The 11,075-nt window shown below is 45.4% G+C and overlaps 1 protein-coding gene across 3 annotated transcripts in view; it reads right to left on the reverse strand.

Moving 5' to 3' along the window:
* The window catches only part of SUSD4 (sushi domain containing 4), a 78,754-nt gene extending 67,955 nt beyond the window's left edge, over positions 1-10,799 (reverse strand). The window contains exons 1-2 of one of the 3 annotated variants that reach the window (XM_082217688.1): positions 10,174-10,799; positions 9,250-9,477 (exon numbers count right to left, since the gene is read on the reverse strand). In XM_082217688.1, coding sequence (XP_082073814.1) covers positions 9,250-9,442 — 193 coding nt within the window. In that variant the 5' untranslated portion in view covers positions 9,443-9,477; positions 10,174-10,799. The remainder of the gene's footprint in view (positions 1-9,249; positions 9,478-10,173) is intronic. The other 2 variants (XM_082217689.1, XM_082217690.1) reach the window with 2 other exon arrangements.
* Between the last annotated feature and the right edge of the window lie 276 nt (positions 10,800-11,075).

Genomic DNA, 11,075 nt, shown 5'->3' on the forward strand with positions numbered 1-11,075 from the left:
AAGTACACATTGAATAGCCATGATGAATATAAAAGTGCAGTCCATGTAACCCTGGTCTCTCCAGTGCAAAAAGGAAACCTCCTGGTTCCCAGCAAAAAGGAAACCTGGGGGAGTGTCCCCCTCTACCCCATTCATTTTCAGAAAGCTATTCCAACTCTGATCTCCCCTGCCTCCCTGTTTCCCTTTTTGCTTCTCCCAACTTTCCAAGTAGTTATCCATGACAATTTAAGCATGCTGATGCTTTCGTTTTGTTCCCCTCCTTTACCCTGCTTTAGATTCCTGTGTGCCTATCACCTTCTTATGTCTTATTTGACATTATATTTCCCTTTCTTAGCTTTCTTATGCTGCTATTAGGGTGACTGTGACACAGTGGTAGACCATCAGCTCTGCACATCTCCATGTAGGGCTGGGAGAGGCCCTTGTCTGAAATCCCAAAGAGCCACTGCCAGTCAGTGCAGACAATACTGAGCTAGATAGGCCAGCATAAGGCAATTTCCTACGTTCTTATGTTCCCAGGATATTAACTCCTCTGTAGATTTAACCAAATTCTTCCCAGTTCTTTCTGACTAAGTTTTTATTTTTTGAACAAACCACACATAGCCGTACTCTAAACTCTGCCTTGTTGTCTCATTGTTCATGGCCCTTTGCAGAAGCATCAGTCCTCTGTCACAATACACTATGACTCTGTATTGAAGATCCTTACACATATTGTTTGGATTTACTGTATTAGCCAGTGTGGTGCAGTGGTTATTGTAGGGCCTGGAAGACCAGGGTTCAAATCCTCACTTAGTTAGGCCTGAAGCTCACTGGGTGACCTTGGACTACTCACTGCCTCTCAGCCTAACCTACATTTGTTGTGGGGATTAAATGGGGAGGAAAACCCTTATGCCACCTTTAGTTCCCTGAAGAAAAAGATGGGATATAAATGCAGTATAGATGAGGACCTTAATTGTGCTCTCTCTACTGAAGCCAGTGCACTTGCTGCAGGAGATGCAGGTGCTTTTTCTCAAACTAGCACTTTTGTTGCAGGGAAGTTGCATGATGCCAGCACCCAAACCACAATATAGTCTGGTGGCAGAAACCCACTCACTGCTTTCTTTGCAATTGTTAAATTTTAAGTGGACTGCATTTTTTCCACAAGTTAATTGGGTACCTTGGACAGTGCCCATGAGAAGTAGCACAATCTCTCTTGCCATTATTTGGTATACCTTTTTAATGGCTTTAATATATAAATTAGCTTGTGCGCACAAACACTTGCCACAAGACTCATTAAACTGAAATAGCAAGCATCAGCAGAATTATCTCCTTTGCAGCAACTCCAGAGATATTTCAGGCCTTCTGGTTTCTTTATTAAATTTATATTATTATTATTATTATTAGGGAAACTCCACACCCCCTTCTGCAATGCAGGACTTGTCTCCCTCGAGCACAAGAACATCTTGTCAATTTCATTTCTCAGCTTTCCATACACAGAACAGGTCAACTTGGCAAAGTTCCATAAACACAGGACTGCATTGCTGTGCACTGCCGCTGTGTTGTTAACTTTGTCATTGGTTATTTTTGTGATTTATTATTATTAGTATTATTAGTATTATTAGTATTGTTAGTATTATGTAAAATTTGTTTGCTTTAATTGTGAGAATTTTTGCAATCCACCTTGGGACCATTTGGTGTACAATTAATAAAACATTTTTAAGAATTAGAGGCTTACTGAAGATTGCAAAAGGAAAAGAAAAGAGCAGCCTACTCAGAGTAGACATTGAAATTAATGGATATGACTAGCCTATGTACATTACTTTCAATGGGTCTACTCCTACCTTGGAAACAACCCTGTTTGAAGCTGGGGTCCACTTTGAAGAGCTATCTCACACAACTAGTTCTTTACAAATGCAACCCATTTCATATAAATCATTTCCCATAAAGAAAATTAGTCTATTGGTTCAATTAAGTAGTATTTATACAGAACTCCAGAGATCAGAACTTGATTCAGTTAGTTGTTGGAGGTGGAGTTTGCAGGTGGTAGGAAAAACCTAATATTAATATGTCTGAATTTTCTCTCTGGTATGCAAGCTTAAATCGGTTTTCCTAATTATACATTTAAGTCACAGGAGCAAACCTGCATGTCTTTGCTGTGCTTAGATGGGAAAGGTTTATATACATGCCTATTTCTGGGGGGAAATATCCATGTAATGTGCCAAGTCATTCCATAAAAAATAAGACAATATGACATGGGTTTCAGGAGGCTGCTTCCTAACTCCTTGTCAAAAACACTAGTCGTGCTGTTAATGGACTTTGATGCACAATATACGTGTTGCAAGTCAGATAAGTCTTTAAAAGTATGAGGCTGCTCTTTGTCCCAGAATACCTCATGAAAGTGAAACTGTTCTGTCCTCCACTACAACAACCCAGTGGAAAAATATGGATTCTATTTGCAAGGTGCTGCAGAGCTTATTGCACAAGTTAGCAATACGAACCAACCAGCTTCAGAAACAGAACAAATTATCTGCATACCTACAAATTAAATGCATTCATTCATGCACTCTTTGAAGGGTAAATTCATATTAAAAATGAATATGAGCCTATTTGTAATTAATGTTGATTCAAATATGCAACCCTCTCCCATAAAGCCTATTAGGATAACTGCAGCAGGTATAGGCATATCAATGAAAAATCCATGGGACCATGAACAGCATGAATTGAGCCTTTTGGCAAGGTATTAGAAAACAGTTTCCTCAGCCCTGTTTTATTATTAACTAAACTATTTCCATATCACCTTTCACTGCAGCAACAAGACAATGTATAGAAAAATAAAAGCTAATAATAATAGTAGTAGTAATAATAATAATAATACTAATAATAATAGTAATAATAATAGGCCCAGCAGCCATAGGTCAATGGGAAACAAACAGAAGCCAACTGGTATTGCTTGCTAGCAAATGGTACTGAAAAAGTCTAGAGACAGGGGGAGGTCCAAAAACAGGGGCCCCAGGCAAACAGGGATGCAAGTCAAGGACAGTGGCGGAGCTTCGTGCTCCGGCACTGGGGGCCAGAGAGCAGGCGGGGGCTGGTGCACATCTCGGGGGCATGGCACGCCGCCCGCAGGGGTGTGGTGTGTGTCCTGGGGGTGTGGCACACTGCCTGCAGGGGGCGTGGTACCCATTACTTTTAAGGAATAGCTAACTCATGAGTCCCAAGGGGTCCTTCTTCCTCTGGCAAGCTTTCTGACTGACGGAGCCTGCATCTTTAGGTGCTTGCACTCCTTAGGACTTAGTGGCCACTCTGTTTCCACCTCATATTCTGTATCTTGAAGTGGTTAGGTTACTGTGACCCTGAAGGCCCTGAATCCTTCTGCTCTGCCTCATGGTCCTTTGATGAGGGATGCTGCATTGTGATGTTTGCTTTGAGAAGCTTTAGGTCAGGCATAGGCAAACTCGGCCCTCTGGATGTTTTGGGACTACAACTCCCATCATCCCTGACCACTGGTCCTGTTAGCTAGGGATGATGGGAGTTGTAGTCCCAAAACATCTGGAGGGCTGAGTTTGCCTATGCCTGCTCTAGGTCATCCTCTGAAAAGGATTACTCCAGTGGTGGCATGACAGGGAGAAAATGCTCTTAAAGTGCTTAACTTGGACTACATTATGCCTTAAGACGCTGTTGCTACTAGGTTCTGCAATGTTCTTAACTGAGCAAAGGTGGCAAAGTCCAATAGGGAACTTAAACATGAAAATCCAGAGTTTTATAAGCTCTATACTTCTCTTTTAGAAGTCCAAGTTTATATGTAACTTATTAACATATCCACCACCATCAAACTTCCCCAATAAAATGTGCTGTTTTATTATGAGTGTAGGTGTAGCTGTGAATCATTTATGGACAAATTAGGCAACAGGCTCTCTAAACACATTGAAAAGTAAGATAGCAGAGAATTTCAGATTGGCAGGATTATTAGAAGAAATGGTCTGTGTAGTTTCTTCAGCGTTAAACTTTCCCACATCAGTTGGCAAGTTCCATCGCTCCAGTGTTTCATAGACAGAACAAAATACATTAACAGTTGCACCGAACAAAATATGTTACTCACCACAAACACAAATTAAAATTCCGCTAATCTTTTTCCTATCAGAGGTAGGTAACAGGTTATATCACTTTCTTAATCCCCCCATGTATTTAAGGGTTTTGTATTACACCCTTCACCAGTCGACCCTGGTTTACATCAAGAAAAATATATAATAGCCTACAACGAAATATAATAAGAATAATTATATTAAGTCCCAACACAGGGAAGAAAGACAGCAGCATTAAATTACTCTGAATCTATAAATTTTTCACCTCACCTCTCCTCCAAAAAGAAAATACTGAAAGAGGTATATCTTGACTCGTTTTCTACAACAGTGTAATGTCAGCAGAGAGTGAATTACAAAACACAGAGTCGCCTTCAAAGGCCCTTCCCTGAATCCCTACTACGCTATGTAGGTACTTCTCCAAGATCTCAAGGCGCAGGCAGGTCTGTGTGGTTGAAGGCATTCTCTCAGATACTTAGAAACCTGGTTATTCAGAGCTTTAAACACTTTGAATCTGGTCTGGTATGTAGGCTTATATACAGCACAATAAACAAAGTATATCAGCGGTGAACATAACACATCCATAAAATAGGATAAAAATGCTTAGTCAACATCTAGACAGGGATACACAATTGCTGATCGCTGAGCAATGCATCAGAAAAGGTCTGTGTAAACAGAAGAGTCTTAAGCAGGTGTTTGAAACAAAGTACTGTACCGTACTGATGGTGCATTAAAGGACAAAGAGTTCCACAAGCAAGGCACAGACACACCAACTGCCTCGTTTATTGCTGAAGCAAGGCAAACATCATGTGTTACCCTTAATAGTGTATCACTGGCTGAACATAAAGATCTGGAAAGAATGTACAGTACTGTATAACTTTCCTAGGTGCTATTCATTTAGATTGACTTATGGAAATAATTTTATTCTGCATCCTTTTCAGGTTTGCATTTTTGGGAGCAAAAATAATATGGAAGCGGAATTATTCTTTACAGAGTTACTGACAAGAAAAAGAAAACGTTTGCATGTTATATTGATTTGGGGTAAAACAGCAGAGCCTTGCTGTCAACAGAGCCTTCAGAGCAGGAAGATATAAAATAAAAGGAGTTTAGAAGTTAAATTCTGTCCTCAGGCAACCATTAATTGAATCCATTACAGAACCAAACATTAAAACAGCCAGGCACTTCATTATTACATGGAACAGTTTGCCATTGCTTACTTTATTCTCAGCATTTTAGAGTAGAGAGAGAGGTCAGCTTTCAACACAATTCGTACATTTTAAAAAATGAATTCTGTCTCTGCAGGAATAATATCTTGTGCAGATTGTATTTGTTTTATTGATATTTTATTTTGCTCTTTGGCAGAATATATATATATATATATATATATATATTTGCTTTCGTAGATTTTCACGGGTACAGGAATGCAGGTTTTGGTGTCTTCGGGTGTCTTCCCGCGTAAGAGTCGGGGTGTCTGTGCGACGTTTCGACGAGGTCTCACTCGTCATCTTCAGGCTGGTGCTTTCGGCTTCTTGTTACTGGAACAGAGCTCTGTTCCAGTAACAAGAAGCCGAAAGCACCAGCCTGAAGATGACGAGTGAGACCTCGTCGAAACGTCGCACAGACACCCCGACTCTTACACGGGAAGACACCCGAAGACACCAAAACCTGCATTCCTGTACCCGTGAAAATCTACGAAAGCATATATATATATATATATATATATATATATATATACATATTTGCTTTCGTAGATTTTCACGGGTACAGGAATGCAGGTTTTGGTGTCTTCGGGTGTCTTCCCGTGTAAGAGTCGGGGTGTCTGTGCGACGTTTCGACGAGGTCTCACTCGTCATCTTCAGGCTGGTGCTTACGGTAACAAGAAGTAACAAGAAGCCGTAAGCACCAGCCTGAAGATGACGAGTGAGACCTCGTCGAAACGTCGCACAGACACCCCGACTCTTACACGGGAAGACACCCGAAGACACCAAAACCTGCATATATATATATATATATATATATATATATATATATATATATTAGTGTCTTGCTGTTAAATGTCTGCTACAATTGTTTGTAAGGTTTGCATTGTATTGACTTCGTATTGAGTTAATTATGTACTTTTCTCCATCTATTCTATGGTGGCCTGTGGCTGACAGCAATAAAACTGAATTGAACTAGGCTTATTTCTATAAAAGCTCTGTTCTTCACATTTAGCTTTATTATGTACACTTTAATACCATTAGACCTAGAGAACACTTATATTAGTACAGATGTTGGGGGGGGGTGCAATGACCACAAGATTCAGTTCAGATCCCAATTCGGCACTTGAGAAAACAACCAACCTCAAGCTTTGCAGGGACTACCCAAATTTACTTCATTTATCTCTGTTTGTTACATATTCACCATTGGAATTTTAAAAAAAAGATTTTTAACTTTTATTCCTTCTGAAATAACTTGATAAAATTGCACACTAGCCCCTCCAGAGTGGATAAAGCCTGCCAATTTACAAACATATACCCTAGGTCCAGGGACTTTTATTGTGGATAACGTCAACCTTGTGTGTTCTTTTTTAAAAGGAAGTATTTATAACTATTTCATTTGGTGGCAGAATTAGATTAAAATTAGCAGGGAAATTCATTCATTCTCAGGGCATAAATCCTGACAAAGGTCAGAAGGATAGCTGCCATGGTTCACCTGCAAAGGCAGTCATTACAACCTGGGGGTAGGTTTTTTTTAAAAATGAACTCCATTTCCCTTTTCTGGTTCGAATATTGCAGGCACAGGAGAGATGCCCTGGGTAAGAAAGATTGCAGCCTCAACAAAACCAAAAGAAACAATGCAATCTGGCAGCAGTAATGATGCTTTCTTGTAATTAAGCAATGCCCACAGTGGGATGAAAATATGTAAAAACATCAGTGGTTACAAAGCTGTTTCAAATCTTGGCCATCTGGCACAGTACTTAGCATCATGCCATAGTGCCTAGGTCAGGTAGCAGCCCCACCTACTGAAATCTGAGAAATGAGGAAAATATGGGAATTGCATGCACAAGGTTTTGTGGAAAGCCTTATCTGCAAAAAGAGCTGCCTCATTTGTCTGCCATTGGCTGGCCCACAGAAAACTGAGTGACATTATCACACATTTCACAGCACTTCAAAACATTGGTATATCCCTCTAGTTTTTATTTTCTATATGAGACACCCTCACTTTTTAAAAAAAACTTCAGATTTTTTGTGTCCTTGGATCTCCTGCCAAAGTACCCATACAGCTTCCTGCGAACTCTCAGGCAGAGAGAGTTAAACAGAGTTAGCAGAGTTAAATGTGTATAAACCCATTGGTTTCAATGAGCTTAAATCCTATGTTGAATTGTGACTGGATCATTCCCATGGAATCGCCTCTATTAAGCAGCTCCAACCTTGTAAACGTACACAGAAGCATAGCACAAAACATCTGACCACAGATGCAAACTTAAGCTGAGTGCATACCGATGATGACCATCTTCATGGCCACCAAAAACCTTCAGACTCCAGTTAAAACCAAGAGGCATTACATACTATTTGAGTCCCAGCTTGGCACCTAACCTTGAACGCCATCTCATTTTCAACCACCTCTACATGAGAAACCCAAGCAGTTATTTCACATACAGACTTCCCTTCAGTAAATGTGAGGGATTTGATGGCCACATCTGGACACAGCACTATTACATAAACCAAGGGTGTGGGCTCCCCAGATGTTGTTGGACACCAACTCCCATCAGCCCCAGCCAGCATGGTCAACAGTCAGGGACAACTGACGTTGCAGTCCAGCATTAACTGGAGAGCCTATTTGAACTGGTGGTAATAGTCTGCCTTGCTCCAAACACATCACAATCATAGAATATTAGGGAGAAACAAACAAACTGTAAGTGCTGGTTTGGAAATAATAACCAAAACCTTAAATCCTAACTAAAGAGTTTTCAAAGTTGATGGAATAAACACAGATTTGAAAGTTTCCAGTATTATCCCCAAATGGAACAGTACTCTTCTGAAAGCACTGCAAGGACTTTCTTCTGGTGCTGGCCCCAAAAGTTGAAAAGCATCTTACAGAAGACAAATTCCTCTTTAGAAAAGTGGGGGTGGGGAGGGGATTTGCAAAAATGACACATGCAAATTTGCTCTAACAGTGGCATTTAGCTCAACTAGTACTCTGGACAGCAACCGGTAATAGTTTCCTAGTAGGGTCACTGTGAGAAGCCAGTTGGGGTGATGGACTAAGATCTTCGCCTCATCTCACTGGCCCTTTCTGTCTCACTGCTACAACAATCCCTCACTGCCAGTCTTGACTCGGGGTTAGCCACTGGGCGTGGGGTTTCTGCCTGTATCGGATCAGCCTCCAAATGCTGATCCCAAATAGCTATTGTTTTACCTCAGCCTGTTACTCTGAAGAGGGGGGTGCAAGACTCCCCACTATTTAAGGACTGATTTGTTCAGTTCATTGTTTATGTATGCCTGGCGTATCCCAGGGGGATTTCTAACCATGTGAGTGGATGCCTCATATCACTGTAGGAGGATTTTATTTTTTTTATCATCAGGGCCGAGAGGAAGTCTTTTCCCCACTGAGCATCTGCGTGCAGCCTTTCCTCTTGTACATTTGGGAGTGCAAGGGTGCTTGGACTTCCTCTGATTAATATCTCTTTTTCTTGGAAGGCGGAACACAGTGGTTCTCCCTTTAGCACGAAGTAGAGCATGAACAGATTGATGACTATGTGTTTTCCTGAAGAAGAACCTTATGTGTTTGAGCCGGGTGGGAGAAGGTCCTTCCATGTATCTAGGGGGACGGAAACATCTAGGGGGACGGAAGAATCAGATTCTTCTGCTCTTTACAAGCAATCCTCATTTTCAGTATGTTTAGGTAGCAGTCATTTAAGAGGTCATTTCCCTGAGCATTTGCAATGAGGGGAAGGGGGGGGTGGCCACTTTGCCTTCAAGATGGGATGGCTAGGTTTTTCCCCTTTTTTGAACCGGCTGGTTTGAGAAGCAGCCGGGCAAGACCGTGGGATGATTATTTTTCCCCCTTTTAGCATTTGTGCATAGGAGATCAATAGTCGGAGGCTGTCTCCTCCTACGTGAAGGGGGAACCTGTCCGTCAGCAGCTTGCCAGCCTCGCTCGCTCCCTCCCTCCCGGTTCTGCCTGTCACATGAGTTCGCCGCTCACTCACCGCCTGTGATCTGCGCGGGGCCAAAGCACAGAGCCAGCTGGAACCACAGGACCACCAGGGAGAGTCTGGACTGCGAGCGCTGAAGCAGCGGGGGCGGTGGAGGTGGTGGGGGCGGCGGCGGTGGCTGCTGCTCCTGCCGCCGCCTCTTCTCTAGGAACGGATCCCCGCTGCTCGGGTTCATTCCATGATACATCTTTCATCCGCAAAGGGCATCGGGATTGCAACGGTCTGCAACGGCAGGAACAGGCAGCTTTGCTTCAGCAGCACACGGGCAGTTCCCTCCGCACACCTTCCCGCCCCCTCCCGGAGGAGGCGCCCCTCACTCAACGGCACTTTCTGGCCCTCCGCCAGCAAAAAAGGAAAACCTATCCCACGCCGGGTCGCCCCCCGCGCGCTGCCCTTCCGTCGCGCGCTCCCTGGCGGCAGGATGGCAGTGGTGCTTTTGCATGCGAGAACCGGCCTGCCCTCCCCAGGCTTCGCGCCGGGAGGCGGCCACCCCCTCCTACCAGCGTCACCTTAGCCGAACCCAGAAAAAAAGCCCCGCTCCGGCGGCGGGAACTCCCGTCCCCTCCATTCTCCCCTCACCCCGGTCCCTCGCCGGCGACGAATACGCCTTTCCTTGGCCGCGCGGCTCCATTCCTTTCTAAAGTCCCGCCGCTGGGGGTCTTCCTCTGACTGACCGACCTGCCCGCCCCTTCTCAGGAGCTCCCGGGCACTTTGGGAGGCGCGCGCCGGAGTCCCCCGCGCGGTTTTGGGCAAGGTGCCGAAAGGGAGAGAGAGAGCTGCGAAGTTCTTTCACCTCCTCGGGTCTCTCACCTTCCCCGACCGCCGCAACCCTCCCTCGGTGGTGGCCACCAGCCCCTCTCGGCTTTCCCGCCTCCTCCTCCTCCTCCCCGTCGGCGGCGCAGTGCGCCCTTTCCTTACCTGAGAGCTGCCCGCCTGCATGAGGGAGCCTCTTTGCTGCCTTCCCCCCTAGCCAAGCTCTACCGCTGCAGGGCACGCGACCCTTCGCCGCCGCCGCTGCTGCCGCCTCCGAGTCCGCACTCCCCTCAGTTGCTAGCGGAGAAGGAGGAGGAGGACGGAGAGAGAGACACACGGCGCGCGCCGCTGCTCGCGCTCACCCTACCTGTCTGCAGGGGAGGAGGAGGAGGAGGGGAGCGAGGGAGAAGGAGGCAAGAGCAGAGAAACACCCGCGAGGCGCCGGCTGCCGCAGCTGCTGCCAATGAGGAGGCTGAGCGTGCACCTGCTTTAGTGCACGCGCCGCCTGCCACGCTGCTGCTGCTCCCGGGAGGGGGGCCCTCCGGCTGGCGCGCGGAGCGGGCGGCCCTGGCTGCGTTTTCCCGGTGACGAACGACGGGCGCCAGGAGCGCGAGCGGAGGAGGGCGAGAAGGAGGCGGCGACGGCAGCAGCAACAACTGTGGAAGCCATCCTCGGTACTACGGTGGCTCCCGAGGCTGTCACCAAAGCCTGCTCTGGGACTGCTGCAAGAGCGGCGAGCATTTCGGAGAAGGAGGCGCCTGGGCTGCCGGGCTCCCCTCCCGCCCTTCAGGAAGGGGGAAGGCGCCTTTGGAGCCGAAGCGCGAGGGGGGTACTTGGGGGCCGAGGGGCACGTTGGTCGCGATCCCTTATGGATCGCCACCGACAGTAAAGGGGCATGCAGCTAACTCCTATGTGGCAGCTCTCTCTTTTGCAGTGGCGGCCATTTTCCAAAACTGACACCCGGAGAGGTGGAGAAGGAAGCCGAAGGAGGCGGTTGGCATTTAATAACTTGTTTTAACATTGTAAACTGGATGCGATTTCGCCTCCATTTTTCAATTTGCAGGAGG

The sequence above is a fragment of the Podarcis vaucheri genome (genome assembly GCF_965113315.1).
Source record: "Podarcis vaucheri genome assembly, chromosome: 3".
NCBI classification, from domain to species: Eukaryota; Metazoa; Chordata; class Lepidosauria; order Squamata; family Lacertidae; genus Podarcis; species Podarcis vaucheri.